Genomic DNA, 19,290 nt, shown 5'->3' with positions numbered 1-19,290 from the left:
ATAAATATAATACTATATAATATCCATTATGTAGATAGATACGTACTACCGGTGGATAGGAAAAATTTCTCATGATAGTTAAAACGATCTGAAAATCTAATAACTTTTAGTTTGAACTCTTTCTCTATAGCGATAATTTCATTATTTGAAGAACGGTGACGGTTAAAAAGAGGAGCACCGAACGTTTGGGAGACTCGTCGTAACGTACGAGTTTCCAGTCGTAATGAGTCATTCTCATTCTCAGGCCTTTTCATCGACTCTCTTAAGGAAATTCCTCGAGAACGAATCTATATACTTCGAGGAAAACTTGGCCGAGTCTCGCGAGTTAATCTCTCGCGTAGTAACTGCGAGAACGTGCGACGCATCGAGCCAAGCCACCAAATACATACATACGTTCAGCGAGCATTCCTTTTTAGTTAACGACTACGTTAACGCTGTGAACGTGTGTAAAGAAAAAGATCGACTCGTGTTTTAATCGTCACTTTTATTAACTACGTATTATGAACTACTATCCATATTTAAATTAAGATCGTCAGATCGTAATATTCAGGATCATATTATTTCTGTTTGGTATAAGGCTAAAGCAAGGTTCTTCTTAATTGATATAGTATTAATATACTATCCTGACAAATAGTACGATATACGGCAGAATTTCCGGAAAAATTTATTTGATCGAATAGAAGGGCAAAGTCGAGTTTCGAGCGATCGCGGTGATCCCGCGCCGATCTCGCGCGATATCCATGTAATACTCTATAGAGAGTCCTTGCACCAACCAGTTTACGGCGTCTCTCTTCCGTAACGGGAAGTGTCGTACGCATAAATTTTATCGTAGGCGAAGCGTCACGTTGGTGCACGATAGACAGGTGAAAGACAGATGGGTCTCGGAAGGTCCATTATGTCAAGAAACAGCTCGCGTTAGAAAACTTGAAAACTTCATTTATCGCAATGAGATACGATCGATCGATACACTTTTCGCAACGAAAGAGCTTTATCGCGTTATCCATCGATAGCTTTCCTCCCTCTCTCTCTCTCTCTCTCTCTCTCTCTCTCTCTCTCTTATTTCAACAAATTATATAATACAATATCGTGTTTTATGAGAACGAATTTATGTAGGTACTAACGACTTTACGCGTTCGCGAATTATTACAATTGTGCGCTTTTGTATAAACGCTGGAGAGGACTAGGAGAAAGGCGATTAGTAATGGAAAAGAAATAAATATTCACTTGTTGGCACTTGTGTCTGTCATAGGCATAACAAGATCAGTCTCGAGCGATCCGATCGACTTTCGCTCCCTATATGGACTAGAGTTCCAACGAGAGGACTACTGTCGTCTCTTTTTCTCCTCCATCTTTTTCCTTTTTGCGCTCTCTTTAAACATCTCACGCTGAGTTTTAACCCCATGTAGCTTTGACAACTAAAGGTCGTCCAAATCTACACGAATTGTACGTACTCGTAATCGTACCCGTATACGTATCTGCTATATAATACGAACGGAATAACTATTAAAACATTTTCTTTATTTTTGAGCGTAGGCGTGGGAATCGCGGAAACGCGTTCGTATCTAGGTCGAGGTCGATGTTCGAGGTCAACCGCCTCGTCTTTCGACGCTTGCTTCTCCTTTTCGTTAACATTCGAACGACGCACGCACATACGTACCTACGAAATATACTCTATACTACTATAGAATACGTACGTACGACCGTGAACCGATCTTTTTTTTGGGCGATAACTTATTAGAATAATTTAGTACTTTTTCTTAAAGTGTGTATATTATTGTAATCTATTACGAAATAATGTTAACACGACATATATTCAAGGTTCTAATATGTAATATAGCTGTGTCGTGCTTGCAGCCCGATTACTATAGAGACGCTCCTCATTTTCGTTTGGTGGATAACGGTCCTCAATACAGACTGGAAATACCTCACGCGAAGCTCGACTTTACCGGAACGTATTCGGTGATCGCTCGAAATTGTCATGGAGAAGCGAAAGCCATAATTTCTTTGCAAATATATGCCAAAGGTGAGAGAAATCCTATATATGATTTATACCCACATACATATTTATCACCGATACTTGGAATCTATTAAACGGACTAACTCGCTATTTTACGATAATTTATAATTGGTCGAATTTATATATCGTTATATATCCTTTTGCAGGTCAAGGAAAAGAGACGACGATGAAAAAGTCGCCGATTACGCACGGGTTGGTATTGTATCGTTAGAGAAATTTCAAGTTGTACTCCAAGTTTACGCATCGTTTACGTCTTTATCGCATCGTCCGCAGGAAAGTGCTCACCCTGCCCATGGTAACCAGGGAACTCAGAGATATAAGATGTTGCGACGGCGACGCTGTCACTTTGGAGTGTAAATTTCTTGCCACGCCCGAACGACCCAACGTTCGTTGGGAAAAGGGTGGAAAGGTAACGCGTGTGACTTTCCTATCTAAAAATGAAACATTTCTCGAAACACTATGCAGACGCAAAATAGCAAAGTTAATTGGTCGTTTTTAGGTAATAACCATGGGTAACGATTTTACGAGTGAATTCGACGGCGAAGTAGCACGTCTAAGCATCCAACACGTATATCCTGAGGACGAGGGAGAGTACACGTGTGTCGCTTACAACGAACTTGGGAAGGCATTCACGTCGGCTTGTCTCGTCGTCGATGGTAATTTTATTATTAAAAAGTTTACCTTCGTGATATTACGCTTTATCGAATACTTAGGATTATTCGTAATCGTTAAAGTACCGAAGTAGAAACAGAAAGAGAATGATTCTTTCGACGAGGGAAGCTGAAACGTTATAGCTTAGAGACGTTATAGGTAACGTATGAGTTATAGCGCGTAAGCAAAACACGCCTGCGTGGTCGAAGCATTCTCCCTCGCACGTGCAAGTGCTAATAAATTGCTTGAATATCAAATGACTTATACGCCCCATATACAAGGTGCGCGTTTGCAATAATAATGAGTCCTTTGTCCGACCAAAGACTGGACGAATACGTTTACGTTAAATCTTTCGTCTTTGGCAATGTCAATTCGCAGTTCCCGAGGGCAAAGAAAACGTACTGAGCGAGAGATTATCACGACCGGTCGGTCTACTATCGGCCGGATCAACGCCTCGATCGACTCCACGATCCACGCCTATCAGAAGTTTATCTCCTGCGATTTCCCGTGAGTTTTCAAAGCTGAATTTTTCTTTCTTTTTTCCTTAAATCTTACGTTTACCGCGCGCCAGCCGTAGAGCGAAAAGAAAAAAGTTGCCGTTGAAAACATTAAGAATTTATGAAAGTACATGCACCGAAGTATAAAACTCGTTCGATGAAATTAATCGGCAATAATTTTGATCCCGATTAGACGGCCGCGAACTCAGGTCTCCTCAATTTCCTCCACGACGTGGTTCGACGATAAAACGACCAAAGATCAGTCCACCGAAATTTTATTCTGTACCGCACAATCGAGTGGTCGAAGAGGGTGAAACCGTGCGTTTTCAATGCGCGGTCGTCGGTCATCCAACGCCCTGGCTGAAGTGGGATAAAAACGGAATCGTTGTCACGCCGACCGCAAGAATTTCCATCGTAGAAAAGGACGACGTGAAGATCTTGGAGATCGGAGAGGTTACGCAAGAGGATGCCGGTCTTTACAGAGTTACCTTGGAAAACGATTTTGGTAGAATCGAGGCTAGTGCTCGACTCGAAGTGATAAGTAAGCGTACCTCTGACGCGTCCTCGACTGCGTTTGTAACATCGCGATTAGATAGCCGTTTCTAAAAGCTTCTTACACATTTATTTATCCTCTCAAATATTCATAATATTCATTAGCATAGACATTAAAATAAATATTTAACAAATAATGCAATTATTTTGAAAGATCGGCACGGATCTTACGGGCGAACTATAAGAACTAGAAGCGCCTCTCCGAGGATTCATCCTTCTTTTTCTCGAAGTCTTCTCGATACGACTACGAGGATGGACGGCCGTTTACGATTGCAATGCGGCCTGAGAGGAACTCCTAGTCCGACGCCAACGTGGTATAGGTAATCTTTTTCTAATCTTTATGCGTCACGTACGAGTAACCGTATGTTCGTAGAATAGAAACGAAACGTCTGTTTGCGTTTTAGGAACGGACGACCTTTGCCCCGTTCGAATAGAATAAAGAGGCACTTTGACGGTAAAACCGCGAAAATCGAAATTTCGAAAGTAAAAGCGAGCGACGCGGGCGAATATGCTTGCGTGGCAACGAACGTCCTTGGTTCAGCGAGGAACACCTGTCAGGTAAATATTTATGGCCTCGAAAGATTAGTTCCATTCTTCTCGTTCTTTCTCTCCTTCGACTTGTCGGCGTTCTCAGGTAACCGTACTCGATCCACACGATTCTTCAACCTTGGACAAAGAACCCCCGAAATTCTTGCAATCGCTTCCCGAAGAGTCGATCGTCATGGAGGGAAATTCTTATGAACTTCGTACCAAACTTGCTGGTAAAAATAACGAGGAGACATCGATATTTTTTTTTTTCCTTTTTCCATTTTTCTCCCCTCTCGACGAGTAAGACTCGCGTGGATTTATTCTCACAGGTACTCCTCCATTCTCGATCAATTGGTTGAAAGATAAACGCGAGATACCCGACGACGATCTTCATAATTACGTTTCGCACAGCGATGGCGGAATCTCCCTTAGACTCTCCGATGCCCATCCACGAGACGCTGGAGAGTACGCTTGCATCGTTCGAAACGAATTCGGAGAAACGTCTTGCGGCGGTCTCCTTGCTGTTCAAGGTATTCGTTACTTTTCAATGATACACCTATATCTATTTTATCGAGTATAAAAATTATCCAAAATAAGGATAACGATCCGATGTTTATTTATTGGACAGATTATAAGGCTATTCCGAATCTCGCGCCACGATTTACTAAAACGCCGCTAACTCGAATCGTCTCGAAGGGCGAGACCGCGTGTTTCTGCGCACGAGTACAGTGTGGAAAGCCAATGAACTTTTCGTGGACTATTAACGGAAAAGACGCCAGGGATAATGCTAGATGCAAGGTACGTACCAAACTTTACGAGATGTGTTCAACGATAAGAGAGAGAGAGAGAGATATTTCAGACGAAGAAAATTATTATATTACGCAGATCGAGATAGACGAAAATGTCAGCATTTTGAAGATACGCGACGTCTCCTCGCGAGACACGGGTGAAATTCGCTGCACAGCTTCCGTCCTTGGAAATGGTCCATCGATCTGCTGTACGACGGAATTGCGATTGAATCGGGTTTCGTGTACGTCCGAAAATCGCACTTCCAATGCGAAGAAAGAAAGAAAGATATCTCATAACCGTGAAAAATCACCGTCTCCGTCGTTTAATCGTACGCCCGACTCCAAACTCTTCCAGACTCTTTCGAGCTCTTTCAGAAGATCTAAAAAGGAACAGCATTTCCTTTCGACGAACGTTTCCCATCAAAAGGAAGAAAGATTCAAACGCACGAGATCGTCCTCGCTTCCTTTAAGAACGAAAGCCTCGAGCCCTAAACGACTGTCTCCGTTACCGAAGGAGAAAAATGCAGTTCCTTCGACGGATTTGCATATCTCGAAGACGAAGAAAAACGAATCGAATGAGATAGACGTAATGCCATTTACGTGCGTAGAACGATCTCTGTTAACATCGAGAACGGATAACGAGTGTATCAAAGTTGACGACGAATCGTCCAACGAATTGGACGATTTTGTAGCAGCTGCGATCGTTAAGGCTCCCACCGACGTAAAAGTCTTCAGAGGTAACAAGCTCGTTCTCAGGATTACCTATCGTGGCCATCCCGAGCCACTGGTCAAATGGTTCCGTGCGGTAAGTAAGAATTCGGTACGGTCTTAAGATCGTTTGTAGTCTCGGTACTAATCAATAAATCTGGAATTATCTGTAGGAACGAATTAATACGACGTTCGAAAATTTGCAATCCCGTGAGTCGCTATAACGTTGCGCTTTGCACCGCTTAGGTGACAGGTAGCAACGTCGTCGACGACGCGGCATCGTACGAAACGTCGTTCCGTTTATCTTCAGGCATCGTAACGAATATTCCTGCAAATGTAATTGCATCCAGATGTTTTCTTCCGTTTCTTTTTTTCCGCTTTTCGTATTTCCCACGTTTCGCGCAAATACGAAAGCTTGACATATCTCGCACAAGTAGGTAACAGAAGCTTCTATTCCAAGCGATCTCGCACATGCGTACCTACGTATGTAGAAACTTTCGTTACTTTTAATTCGGTTTATTAATTTTAATTGGAATTTATGAGGTACTATGTCAATGACCTTATATGCGTTCGAAACGAATGTTATAGGTCCGGTCACCTTGCGGCGAACGATGTTCGAGATCCCCTCCCCTGTATTTTGTTATAGAAACCAACGCGACGCGTCGACTCGCTCCGTCGCGTCGCGTCGCGACGTTCGAAACTCAAAGCAGTATTCTCGCGATCGTTGACAAAACACGCGTCTTCTCCTAAACCTTGAGCACGCATTTTTTTAGATCTTTATCGCACTTCTTCCACTCGGTTCCTCTTAACGCTCCCTGTAAAATGAGCCATTCTCGAGAGCCATTCTTTTCTCTAACGGCAAGATATTAGAAAGCAAGTATCGAGTATCGAGTGTTAATCGATCGTTGTCAAAATATTCGCTATAAAAATGTTTGTCTATCGTTCAAGGGTCGAGAATTAAGGTCCGAGGAGAAAATTGGGATTACCTACGGTGCCGGTGTCTCTCATTTAACGTTGGACGATATAACGGCGGATCATGCTGGAAAATACGAAGTGTCGGTGGAAAATTTATTAGCACTGGATCGACAATTTTTTAGTCTCGCCGTTGAAGGTAACCAACTTTTATTATATTTGGGTATGTCTCTACGTATACGTGTACCTATAGATACGACAAAATTTGAATTGTATCTAACGATAACGTAAACGTACGAACTTTCGACATGCTATCGATCTCTCCGGTTTCAAATGACTGATTAAAACTTTTAATGCAATAATGGACGCGATTCCGATCGAAATTTTTATTAAATTTGAACGAACTCACCCGAATGTAAATCTTATACGTACTTACATGCGAGACGATCAACGCGAAAGAAATTTGACAATGAGCGTTATCGAGCGAGGCTTTCACGTTCGTTCTCTATATGGATCTGTAAACACTCGCGCTCGCGATTGTTTACAGAAGTCCGAAAGAAACGGTCTTACATCATTCCTATCTAATTGCCGTGTCGTACCGATATATAACTAACGCACGCACACATTATCAGAAAGTTCTCGTATGTTTGTTCAAAGCAAGCGTATTTAGAGGTCACGCGAGGCGAACTATGAATTTAAGTCGAAGATTGATCGTTTGCGCGTTAAAGATGACACGTGTAGGTTACTCTTTTTACTACAAACATTCTCGCAAATATTACGTCAGAGATTTTTGTAGAATAATAGCGAGAAAAACATTTATCCCCCTTTACATCTACGTTTTCAACGAAAAGATAATGTTTCATTGTGCTTTCAATATTTTTCGATCGTTTTTGTTTACGAAGATAGAAAAGACAGTATTACGCGCAATATCTCTTGGTACTTTCCTTCTTCGAGATAATAACGAAAGAACGGGTCGGATCAACGTTCGTAGTGACTCCTACGAGATAAAGAAAGATGTAACTCGTCAGAGCGTGGAGAATCGACGATTCGATTAGAAAAAAGATTAGATGTTCCGAGACGCGTAACCCGAGCATTGTTCCGCGTGTGTGAACGCGCGTCGCCTCTCCGCGCCTCGCCTCGCTTTGCTTCGCTTCGCTTCGCTTCGCTTTGCACGGTCTAGTTCCTTTTCTCGCGTACAAGGCGGACGACAATCTCACGTGACGACGAGTCGCGCAATTATTCCTCTACCATTTTCAAGACGAAGTCGCACCAATCTGCTTCTTCCTCTCTCTTCGTGGTTTCGTTCGTTCTCCCTTCCCCTTCCCCCTCCCCCTCTCCGTCAACCTTCCTTTTTCCTCGAGAGACGTCGTATACACCCATTCACATCGAACACTTCTATACCGCTATCTGCTAGACCAGTCGATACTTATCGCGTTGACACAATGGGACGCATTTCTCGACTTTTCTCACTTTACTTTGTCTAAATGGCACGTAGACGTTATTTCAAGTTCGATCGCTTCGATCTACGAAGACACCACCATGGAGTTGGGTAATATACGACGTTGATGCTCTCGTTATGACATAGCGCATTAGCACGAGATAGAAAGTAGCAAGTAAATATGAAGTGTAAGAAAGTGAAACTGTCGTTCCTATCGTCGCAATCCTTTATACGTCCGTGTAAATGGACTTCGACGTCGCGAGTGCTAGTCGGACGACGAGACATTTAATCCACTTTAAAATAATTTGTAATTTTATAACGACAGGACCACCGGATCCACCGACAGGTACTCCAAGCGTAACGCGTTCGAAGAATTCGGTAACGATTGCCTGGAGATCACCGGCTTACGACGGTGGTTGCACGATAACCGGTTATACCATCGAGATGAATCGACGAGAAGATAACTCCTGGACGGTCATTGCTGAATCCTGTCATTCTCTGAGTCATACGGTGCTCGCATCGTCAAACGATTCTATCGTCGCTGGTGAAAGCTACCGTTTCAGGGTCAGGGGGGAAAATATTCATGGGGTCGGTGAACCCAGTGCTCGGTCCGAACTCGTTAGGATACCTCGAGAAGGAGAAACGATTTTACAGAACGAGGAAGAGGAAGGTAATTGAAAATATGCAAACGGAATATTTTCCAATTTTTCTCCTTCACATTAGTCATGTATGTGTATATATGCGTATATTAGCTATGTATGTCTATATATGCGTACGCACGCACTCACACACGCGTATATCCAATTTATAAAGGATTTATCATTTATCTGGTCTGGCTATCGTAGAATTCGCAGCAGCTTTCGAAGCTCGCACGGTTCATGCGGAGGACTCGCAATCGTTCGTCGACAGATACGATGTCTTCGAAGAACTCGGGAAAGGCCGCTATGGCGTCGTTAAAAGGGTCGTCGAAAAGTCGTCGAACGAAAGTTTCGCCGCGAAATTCGTTAGAACGATCAAGAGTAAGGATCGAGAACAAGTTCGCGAGGAAATAAACATTATGAATAGGCTCAGACATCCGAAGCTTCTGCTTCTAGCAGCCGCTTTCGAGGGTCCTCGAGAAATCATAATGGTCACTGAATAGTAAGTATTTCCTTTCAATTTTTAATCCAATTTTTCTCCGCGCTTATCTACCGTTTCTCATTGTTCCGTTCGACAGCATTTCCGGTGGCGAACTTTTCGAGAGAGTCGTGGCAGATGATTTTACTCTGACCGAACGAGACAGCATGCTTTTTATGAGGCAGATTTGCGAGGGCGTCGAGTACATGCATAAAAATAATGTCGTCCATTTAGATCTGAAGGTAAAAAGAGAGAGAGAGAGAGAGAGAGAGAGAGAGAGAGAGAGAGAAAAGAGAACCCTTCTCCTTACACTCTCGTACTATAGAGAACTATATTTTGTTGCAATCGATTGCTGACGTTTCGTCGAGTTCGATTTTAAGGCGAATCGATCAGGCGAAGCGTCGCGAATATTAAAAATCTCTTGAAAATCTCTTTGCTACCTTCACAGCCAGAAAATATAATGTGCCGAACGCGAACTTCCCATAAAATCAAGCTCATCGACTTCGGATTAGCGCAAACCCTTAAACCGGACACACCGATCAGAGTCTTGTTCGGTACACCAGAGTTCATACCACCTGAAATTATAAGCTACGAACCAATTGGGACCGAGTCGGATATGTGGAGCGTCGGCGTCATCTGTTACGTACTGTAAGTTTTTGCCAAAGATACACAATATATTTGGGATGAAGCCTTGCTCCGTCAAACGTCTTTGCACATTCAGATTAACGGGGCTGTCGCCTTTTATGGGTGACAACGACGCCGAGACGTTCGCGAATATAACGAGAGCCGATTACGATCTGGACGATGAAGCTTTCGACGCTATTTCGAACGATGCTAAAGACTTTATCACTGGTTTACTTGTTAAACGAAAAGAGTAAGTATCGATGTCTCTGAATGAGGTATCTGCGATATCTAATCATTTAACGAGTTTTGGAATGGAAAGGTAACCCTTCGTCTCTCTAAGATAACACTAATACGAATAATGTTCGTTTCGACGTCTGATATTTCTGCTCTCTCTAGATCGCGCATGTCGTCGAGGCAATGTCTAGAACACCCGTGGATGGCCCAACATGCTGAAAGTATGAGCAGGGTGGCATTACCAACGGACAAGTTAAAGAAATTTATCGTACGTAGAAAGTGGCAGGTAAATATTATTTTTCATATTCGACGTTGGATTTTTGCTAATTCTTTTTTTCCCTGACGCAACTCTCTAACGGCATAGAAATACGTACATCGATCTCACGGTATCTTCACTTTGAAGATCGATTAACGTTAATATCGAAAGATTTGTCAGCATGTGCATGCTGTATTGAAAATCGAATAAGCTTGTTTTTATGCACGCACGATATCGACAATTCATGTCGTAGAGGGAAATAAATTTGACGGATGAAACGCGATAGCGTGCATAAAGACGAGCTAAAGTCGCGATCTAAAAACGCGAGCTACGTAATATCGTAATATCTTTTGATTTCTTCCCCTCGAGCAATGAAATTCAAGGAGTGTGCGTATATGTATGTGCGCGCGTGTGTGTGCACGTTTTCGTTTGTTCGAATAGAAAACAGGAAATGCCATTCGTGCGCTAGGAAGAATGGCGATTCTTTCGGCAAACAGTAAAAAAAGCCCAGCGACGACGGCAGAGTGTTCGGAGACGTGTGGTTCGACCAACAATACGGACAACTTCGTTATCGATGAAAGAGAAAAATCTTTTGACCCTTCGACGAATACGGATAGAAACGATGCGAATGATGCGATGAACGAGCTAGAAGAGAATTCGAACTCCTCGTTCGAACTCGAAGGAACGAAACGGAAAAGTAGCCTGTACTCGTTTTGTTACAAAACGGAAGTAAATATTTCATTGCAAGAAGAATCGGACGGTGAAGTAGGTAAGGACAAAGACGAGGACGAAAGGGAGGAAATATTTTCTGCGATCGATAACGTATATTTGGAAAATACGGGAGAAAACGAATTGGCTACGGAAAAAGAACATTTCGAGGGACGAGACTCGGCGAATGTAGAAAGGAAATCATCGGAAACCGATACAGATTCCGTATCTGGTAGATTTCAAAATCAACGACGAGTGTTTCGAGGAGACTCGCGTGATTCCGGAATTGCCGATTGCAATTCGAATTTAGCTACTTCGTCGTTGCAATTAGACGAGTTGGGAATCGTTTCGATCATCGAAGAGGAAACGGACAGCGAGACTAGTTCGAAATCTTCGAGAGACGATACAGGGAGTACCGAAGCTACCTCGCAAAGTAACCTAATTAAAGCTTCGCGCGAGACTAATCCCGTCCAAGAAGGTGTGTAACTATTCTAACGATCATTGCTTTCTTTGTTTTATCCTTTATCTTACTCACATTATTTCCGCGATATAACGCAAAGTTCAATTTTAACCAAATATCTATAATATTTACATTTCGTTCGGTAGACGCCAATCAAAATCAGGATGCAAGGATGATCGTTGCTCGCAATCGAGAAAAATTCGTTCCTACGGGGAACGTCAGTCGTACAGCAAAGATGTTTGAACAGGAGGCAGCGTCCTTAAAATCATTGGCAGCCTCTCAAATTCAGATTGTACATCGCGCCTATCCGACAGCAACGATGGCCACTGGTAAACCGCACAACGAGAGGATACAAAGAGTTTTTGCCTTTTGGAATAAATAAGAAGACTTTTTTAGTTGTGTCCATTCTTTTTTTTTATCGATGAGATATATCAAGTTTTTCGAAAATTGACGGCACCGTATTTAATTTTTTCATTTCATCGCCTACTCGCGCGCACACGCACACACACACACACACACACATCAAAACACACAATTATAATCGAATACAAGTGTTATGCGAATAAGAATCTTCTTAACCAGTTAGCTGTCATTGACGAGTATACTCGTCATGGAGAAATGGCAATATTTTGTTGTGTTATGACGAGAATATTCGTTATTCGTCGATGTAAAAAGTAGTTACCATTTGTTATTTAAGTTAAGTAAATAAATATTAGTAATAAAATTATTAATTTCATAAAGGACTAAAAATCATTTGATTATAACTCAATATTAAAATAGCTACGCGCGTTCGACGAGTATACTCCTTATCGCTTCATTTTTGCTACACTTTTTCGTGCGCACTTTTACAATAGAGTGATACAGCCAACTGGTTAAGGTATTAGTCAAGTTTCTTCGATAAGACCGAATAATGGAAAAGCTATCGTGTCTTGTTGTTGATCGTGTCTATAATGTTCATGTAGATACTTACTTTTAGTGAGAAATAAAATTTATTCAAGTATTGTTATAATCGGAGATATATATATACATACGTACATACATACATACATATATATATATATATATATATATATATATATATATATATATTGTCCTCTTGTATTAAGAGAATTAGGGATAATTAAATATATTATAATTTTACAACGATCGGAGGATAAAATGATATTTATTATTGCATAAATGATAAAATGTAAAGTAAGGCTTGGGAAAAAATCAAGTCACCTTATGAGAAAGACACGTTGACGAAAAGGTATAGTTCGAAATACGTACTCATATCGTTAAATTATTTTTCGCTCTTCAAGCATTTTTTTGATAAATTTCTGCTAAATTATCTTTCAATGGACAATTCATAAGACGATTGTTTATATCTAAGTAAGTAAAACTATCCTTGCTTACAGGTATCCAGGTATTATCGACATATTCGTTCAATGACGACGTTGGACAGCTGAAAAAAATGATATCAAATGGTACATATCCGAGGTAACACATAGCGGCTAAGAATTATGAACGGAGATATCTTACCCAGTTTTTGCAAAATTGCTCCACAAGTATGTAAGTCGCTCGATCATAGCCCTATCTTTTGTTCCTACAGCCGGAGGTAAACGATTCGTAGCTTTGCATAACGGCAAATAAAAGAGATAAGACTGTTCGTCGGCATGAGAAGCTCCTAAACATAGAATATTTCCGTATTATTTGAATACTTATGCAATACCGTATTAGCAATTTCGTCTTTCTACGTAGAAAAAGAAAAAAGATATGTCATATATCTAATTAAGTAGAATGTACCCTTTGGATAGTAATCCGAGTTATCCGACTTGGCTTGAATCGTTTTTAACAAATGAGTAATGGTGACTTCATCGCCGACATAGGAAAATTTATATAAATAAGTTGGTGCACACTCTCTCTTTCTTCGATCGTCGGCTATCATATTGATCGGACAACAAAAATATATATCGCTCAAAAGACTTATCAAAGACGGAATATTTTCCTTGCTTAACGGTTCCTCGTTATCGAAGTAATAATTTTTCACGTCTTTCAGCAATCGATCAATTTTTTCGGGCTCCTTTGAAATAGCTAATTTTGCAATATGATTCTTCAGCGTTTTGTCCATTGTTTTCAAGTCTCCTTCGCTGGTATCTAAATATCGAAGGAATTGAGAAAGATTTTGGTGAATAGATTTCGTCACCGTCCTGAATCGTAACACGACGTAAAAAAGAATATGGATAAAAAAAGTTAGGTAAGAATTTGAAGATTTTCTTACCTTTCAAAAACATTATAAATTCATTACTCGTATAACCGAGCATAATCGGTATATCAGCGTCGTCTTTTAAGCATTCCTTTATCGGACGAGGTAAAAATGGATTTTTCGATTTGACATCCACGACTGGCCCGACCGGCAAATTTTCGACAGACGTTTCCTGGAAAGATGATTCTTGTTAAATTTGAGTGACTATAAGTAAGTACACAGACCCAAGGAACGGCATGGTTAAAACGTACCGAGGGTGTAAGAATTTTGAACTGTGCCTCTATAAGTTGCGAAGCTGGAACCGTTCGGAGAAATTCAACGATTTCTTTAGGATCCTTCGAATCCTCGAAGCCAAGGATCGATGCAAGTTTAATGCAATTTTCTGGCTTACTCAGTCCTATGGCCCAAGGACACGTTGCCGTTCCGCTTTGATATATCGCCTTGTGAAAAAGACCTGCAATTGAGTGCGTTAACGTGTCATCGGCAAAAGAACAGATTACTTTAAAGATGCAAATTATTCGTTGACAATCATTACCCTTCGCATACTCATCTATATCCATATTTATATTTGATTTTGTTATTATCATTAAATTGAACCATTTGTACCTTTCGCCATAGGCGACAATGTTAAATAATGAATGGACGTCCCACCGGCGCTAACTCCAAATATCGTTACATTTTTGGCATTTCCTCCGAAATTCGAAATGTTTTCCTGAACCCACTTTAACGCTGCCACTTGGTCCTTTAAGCCTTGATTACCAGAGGCGACCTCGTCGTCCAAATTTAAAAATCCTTTCGAAAACGTCACACGAGATCTTACACATTTATCCTTCAAAACTTCTCTCCATTCTGATTGTTTTTTGATAAAATATAGAAAGATATTTGTAAGAATGTGCCTCACCTAAAACCCCTAGTCTATAATTTGTGGTAACGAGAACAATGTCCTTGTTCATAAAGTAATCCGGCCTAACGACTTGTTCGGTGCCAGAACCGAAAATAAATCCACCACCATGAATATAAACCATAACAGCTTTACTTCCCGTCAACGAACTCGTATAAACATTAAGATAAAGTGAATCCTCGTTACCGATGATATCGGTTCGCGACAGTTCGTCCGGCTGCACGCAACAATTCACCTTGATATTTCGAGCATCTCTCAGTCCGGTCCATGAAGCCGGAGGTTCGGGATCCTTAAACCCATCAAAAATGAAATTATATTCGCAATGGAAACATAGCAAGTGTGAACGGTGCTGTCGAAAAGGCGTGGTATAACTTTTGACACGTCATTCGCATCATTAACGTTAAAGAATATCGGAAAAAAAGAGTTGTCCAGACGTAACCCAGAACGATTAATTTTAACTTTTACGATACGTTAGATTAGCGCACACCATCTTATATCATCCGTTATTCGTTTTAAAACGCGCACGAACGTTATCGTCGATTAATAAGATCTTAGATTCAGAATGACTCACGAAAATGGTTCGCGAGTAGATCACGTTGGTATAGTAGATTGCATAGAAAGAAAAATGTTCTCGTTTCGTTCGTTAAATACCTTAAATCTTAACGGACCAAGGGGAGGTGCGGCAAAAGGTATTCCTTTGAAACTAAAGTAAGATGTTCCTAACACGCTTTCGCACAAAGAACCTTCCAATTTACCCTGCTTTACGTTTACTACGACCGACATGTTTCTCAATCGTGCTGCTACGTCCGTCAAACGAACCCGATTCAATCTAACTGATATTACAGAGGACTGTAAATAATTTTTTATATATGTAAGCATATGTATAGCTGTTTATTGAAAGATATCTTATCTGATAACAACGCCTCTAAATAGAACCATTATGTAATTTATGACCCAAAAAATAACATATTTCCCGAATGATCATATTTAAATATCTTTGTACATCATTTGCACATGTATTATCTCTTTTTGGTTATCTTTTCACATACGATTATAAAGCACGCACTAATTAGTTTGCAGAAAACGTCAAGGAAATCATACCTAGAGTGAATATGTCAAATCTTTCTTTCTTTAAATACATCGTACAACGGATGATTAATTATCATTCTCTGTGCTTATTAAATGAAATATTTTTAGTAAATGCATTTATATATTTTACATCGCTTTTCGTATAGTCTGCCTTAGTTTAACACAATAGTTTTATACTTTTTTTCTTTGTTTTTTTCTTTCAACTTTTACGCAATCTTTTTTCGCACGGTACGCGTCAACCGTGTAAAAAGACGTATGTAATTTATTATCCATTACAGTTACAGAGGCAAGGTAAATAAATATTTACCAATAGAGCATGCAAAAGTTTTTAATCGTTGCTTAATCGTTTAATGCATAGGGCAAAGAGTTATTCCACGATTATCAACTTGAATAGGATATAATATTTTTTCAGAAAAATATCATCGACGTTAGTAAAAGTATTAAAATATCGACTTGTAATCTTCTCAACGTTATAAAGATATTAATTACGTGTATATCATATTATACATTTAATAACAATACGACTATACAAAAGATACTTAGACAGCTTACATTTTCGAGGCACGTGTAGTGTTTTAATTTCTATAAAATAATATAAAATATGTTATATCGTTGTAACGATTCGAAACAATATCGTTTCAAACTACAAAAGTATTTTAAAAATAGCGAGTGAAATTCTTTAACGTTTTAATTCCATAGGCTTTTATCCGGAATGGTTTAACGATAGCATTATATTTCTCGAAGATTTAACTTGTTGCATCGTTAACGTTTCATTTTATCAAGAATGGGTACGACCATGTCGAACGAGGGACGTTTTCCTGGATCTTCGTTCATGCAAATTCTGATTAATTTGGCAAGATGCGGAGAGATTCCCGGAGGTATGCTAACACGCAGTTCTTCCAACGCTATCTGCAACAAATATTACGTCGATCACAGGTACACGTTAATGATACAGTTTATACGTATGTATATATAAGTCGACCCTATTTACCTTCATCCCACATTCCATGGGTGAGAGGTCGGCAAAGGGCACTTCTCTCGTAGCAAGTTCCCACAAAAGAACGGCAAAGCTCCACATATCGCTAGCTTCCAAATTTATATCGGAGGATCTTTTGCTAAGAGCTTCCGGAGACATCCACGCTGGTTCATATATACGTCCAACCTCTTGGAAAGAGAATTTCGAATCTGCCATATTCACTCGAGCAGTCAAATCTTCATCGATCTAGAAAAAGCTTGCAGATTTAAACAATAGTGTAAATGGCGCAATAGCACATTTATTATTTACCATAATATGTTTGCTGTTAAGCTGAAACCTGCATCTATTTTGTCTTTCTAATCCATGAAGAAAGGCCATGGCTCTTGCTACGTCGAGAGCCAATCTAAGCGCACGCGCCGTGTCAACGACGACGCCAGTACCTCCATGTAAAAGTCTGTGCAAACTTCCTCTAGCCATGTACTGCGAAACCGTCGCTAATTGCGGTGGTTGATTCACGCATCCGAGAACGGGAAGAACGTTAGGATGAGAAAATATTCGGAGTTTAGGAAACTCTTCGTTGAAATCCCTCGATATACGTGCTGTACACTCGCGTACGTTTAAAATTTTTGCTACGATATCGTTGTTTTGCCAACGTCCTCTCCAAGTTTCTCCGCTTGGAGTACTCGCCAAATGAGTATGCAAGGCAAGATCCGCCATGTTGATACCTTTGTGTCTGGATAGAGTGGCATCTCCTACGAGTAATACGAGCGTTCCAAGTAAAATTTTCTATCGGTCCTTTTAAAAAGTAATAATAATCATCGTCATCTTACTACTCCTAGTTTTTAATCCCAGCCAACTTTGATCCTTGAATTGAATTTTTTTTAGATCTTGTCCATGCTCCACTGCCATGTCTAATGGAAATTTTAAATAGCGATTTAATAAGAGTACATTCAATACGACAAATCCATACGGCTTACCGTGTAATCTTTTTGCCAAATGTCCTCTAGCTTTATCAAGAGGAGTATCGCCATCTTTATTGGCTATCGATACTAAGGCACCGGCAGCTACTAACTCTTCCGCGACAGCTTGGTCCCCCCAAAAGCAGGCATAATGAAGAGCAGTATTTCCATGTTCATTGGTAACGTTTACATCTGCTTTATTTCGCAATAACTGTTAAAAGGAACGTCTTATTGCCTCCGCAACTATTTCACCTTTCAAGATTTTTTATTTTATAATCTATCTATTTTACCAACTGAGCGATTTCCTTATGTCCATGCGCGGAGGCAAGATGAAGCGGCGTGTCGTCTCCTCTATTAGTAGCATTGATGCGTGCTCCTCTACTAACTAGCAGCTCTGCCAATTTGAGATGGCCTTCTTTACAGCACCAATGTAGCGGGCTAAATCCGTGGTCATCGCTATACATAGAACGATGAATCATATTTATGGTAATGGTAGTGGTAATGAATTATTATCGATATAATAAATAATCTAATACAGTTATTATTGCGAATAATATATATCCATATACATGTATAATTTGTATCTCATTTAGCGAACTGTTGGAAATCACAGTGTGTGTGTGTGTGTGTGTGTGTGTGTGTGTGTGTGTGTGTGTGTACGACGAATAGCACTAAAAACGTTACTAATAAAAGTTAAAGCAGGAAAATTAGCGATAAAAACTCAAAACTATATATGGAAACCACAGCACTCGCGATAGTGGCGAAGATTTCTCCAAAAATGGAAGTAGATATTTACCCTTGATTCATGTCATGTTCGGTGTCGTCCAACCAAACGCGAACTTGCATAGCATTTCCTTCGCGACACCATTGGAATATATCTTCCATTTTATTCTCTTTATTGATAAAAAGCAAAGAAATTCTATAAATAATATCGTACGGGAGTGGCAGCCTCCAGTTGTGTCACAAACTCTTAACCGTCTCATATACTATATATAATCATCTTTTCTTCAAACTGACACACATATTTACATATATATATTAAGCCTTTTCGCACTGTATCCACACTGTATCTATAAAAATATTGACAAGATCAATGTCCATAGTCAGTAATTAATTAATTTCACACTTTAATTTTTTTCGATACGATATCTTTGAAAATCGTGACGAACTACCACGCTCAACACTTCTCTGAGAACGCACCCAGCGCATCAGACTGTACGACCATATATGTTAACCATATATTGTATAATATACTTTATTTATGTACGCACATTCATTCGCGTGGTGGGGATTTCTTGACTCAGTTTCTCTTCACGTTACTCTGATTTTATTCTACGTTATAACGTCAACGGTGTAAATACGCGATTTATGGATCCGGCGACAATCTCTATCATTATCGTAGTTCAGGTTCGAAACCCGGCTACGGAAAAAATTTTATTTCCGATCTATAACGCGATTTTTATTTTCCTAGTAATAATCAAATAGCGACAATGTTATAACGATTGTTTTTTTTTTGTAATCGGTTAAAAAAAATAGTTAAATTATTTTGAATATTATAAAAGATTGATAAAACATCTTGATGATAAAGTGATTTTTTTTAATCGACGTTTCGATAGACGAAGTCGTATAAG

General features: G+C 40.0%; 3 protein-coding genes across 5 annotated transcripts in view; 1 reads left to right on the top strand and 2 right to left on the bottom strand.

The window, feature by feature from the left end:
• The window catches only part of LOC122629969 (titin-like), a 28,399-nt gene extending 15,262 nt beyond the window's left edge, over window positions 1-13,137 (top strand). The window contains exons 16-36 of one of the 3 annotated variants that reach the window (XM_043813922.1): window positions 1,855-2,023; window positions 2,164-2,209; window positions 2,291-2,426; window positions 2,517-2,673; window positions 3,047-3,175; window positions 3,359-3,706; window positions 3,872-4,037; window positions 4,122-4,275; window positions 4,352-4,478; window positions 4,575-4,775; window positions 4,874-5,043; window positions 5,131-5,838; window positions 6,690-6,852; window positions 8,417-8,761; window positions 8,937-9,231; window positions 9,308-9,449; window positions 9,656-9,855; window positions 9,929-10,081; window positions 10,228-10,351; window positions 10,763-11,507; window positions 11,636-12,498. In XM_043813922.1, coding sequence (XP_043669857.1) covers window positions 1,855-2,023; window positions 2,164-2,209; window positions 2,291-2,426; window positions 2,517-2,673; window positions 3,047-3,175; window positions 3,359-3,706; window positions 3,872-4,037; window positions 4,122-4,275; window positions 4,352-4,478; window positions 4,575-4,775; window positions 4,874-5,043; window positions 5,131-5,838; window positions 6,690-6,852; window positions 8,417-8,761; window positions 8,937-9,231; window positions 9,308-9,449; window positions 9,656-9,855; window positions 9,929-10,081; window positions 10,228-10,351; window positions 10,763-11,507; window positions 11,636-11,871 — 4,914 coding nt within the window. In that variant the 3' untranslated portion in view covers window positions 11,872-12,498. Of the gene's footprint in view, window positions 1-1,854; window positions 2,024-2,163; window positions 2,210-2,290; window positions 2,427-2,516; window positions 2,674-3,046; window positions 3,176-3,358; window positions 3,707-3,871; window positions 4,038-4,121; window positions 4,276-4,351; window positions 4,479-4,574; window positions 4,776-4,873; window positions 5,044-5,130; window positions 5,839-6,689; window positions 6,853-8,416; window positions 8,762-8,936; window positions 9,232-9,307; window positions 9,450-9,655; window positions 9,856-9,928; window positions 10,082-10,227; window positions 10,352-10,762; window positions 11,508-11,635; window positions 12,499-12,886 lie in introns of those variants that run through there. The other 2 variants (XM_043813923.1, XM_043813924.1) reach the window with 2 other exon arrangements.
• On the bottom strand, window positions 12,639-15,516 carry LOC122629972 (esterase E4-like). The gene is made up of 8 exons (XM_043813933.1): window positions 15,287-15,516; window positions 14,636-14,924; window positions 14,341-14,526; window positions 13,986-14,188; window positions 13,750-13,906; window positions 13,275-13,625; window positions 13,011-13,155; window positions 12,639-12,933 (listed from the first exon to the last, which is right to left on the bottom strand). Exons 1-8 carry the CDS (start codon window positions 15,512-15,514, stop codon window positions 12,786-12,788), a joined length of 1,707 nt encoding a protein of 568 aa, XP_043669868.1. The 5' UTR covers window positions 15,515-15,516; the 3' UTR covers window positions 12,639-12,785.
• Window positions 15,517-15,661: 145 nt separating this feature from the next.
• Window positions 15,662-19,153, bottom strand: LOC122629973 (integrin-linked protein kinase homolog pat-4). The gene is made up of 7 exons (XM_043813934.1): window positions 18,456-19,153; window positions 17,950-18,115; window positions 17,678-17,870; window positions 17,531-17,611; window positions 17,010-17,452; window positions 16,716-16,946; window positions 15,662-16,633 (listed from the first exon to the last, which is right to left on the bottom strand). Exons 1-7 carry the CDS (start codon window positions 18,542-18,544, stop codon window positions 16,487-16,489), a joined length of 1,350 nt encoding a protein of 449 aa, XP_043669869.1. The 5' UTR covers window positions 18,545-19,153; the 3' UTR covers window positions 15,662-16,486.
• Between the last annotated feature and the right edge of the window lie 137 nt (window positions 19,154-19,290).

Source organism: Vespula pensylvanica, chromosome 6 (assembly GCF_014466175.1).
Source record: "Vespula pensylvanica isolate Volc-1 chromosome 6, ASM1446617v1, whole genome shotgun sequence".
Classification (NCBI taxonomy): domain Eukaryota; kingdom Metazoa; phylum Arthropoda; class Insecta; order Hymenoptera; family Vespidae; genus Vespula; species Vespula pensylvanica.
This window is presented reverse-complemented; position numbering and strand designations above follow the sequence as displayed.

What these genes read in the sequence shown, in the direction of transcription:
- LOC122629972 (XM_043813933.1), bottom strand. Translation starts at nt 15,514, where the DNA reads ATGCTTACATATATAAAAAATTATTTACAGTCCTCTGTAATATCAGTT. An exon ending in TTATAGACTAGGGGTTTTAG is followed by an intron (nt 14,527 to 14,635) that starts GTGAGGCACATT and finishes CGTTTTCGAAAG; the next exon opens with GATTTTTAAATTTGGACGAC. An exon ending in CTCGGATTACTATCCAAAGG is followed by an intron (nt 13,156 to 13,274) that starts GTACATTCTACT and finishes TTCTATGTTTAG; the next exon opens with GAGCTTCTCATGCCGACGAA.
- LOC122629973 (XM_043813934.1), bottom strand. Translation starts at nt 18,544, where the DNA reads ATGGAAGATATATTCCAATGGTGTCGCGAAGGAAATGCTATGCAAGTT. An exon ending in ATAAGGAAATCGCTCAGTTG is followed by an intron (nt 17,871 to 17,949) that starts GTAAAATAGATA and finishes TCCTTTTAACAG; the next exon opens with TTATTGCGAAATAAAGCAGA. An exon ending in CCATGGAATGTGGGATGAAG is followed by an intron (nt 16,634 to 16,715) that starts GTAAATAGGGTC and finishes TATTTGTTGCAG; the next exon opens with ATAGCGTTGGAAGAACTGCG.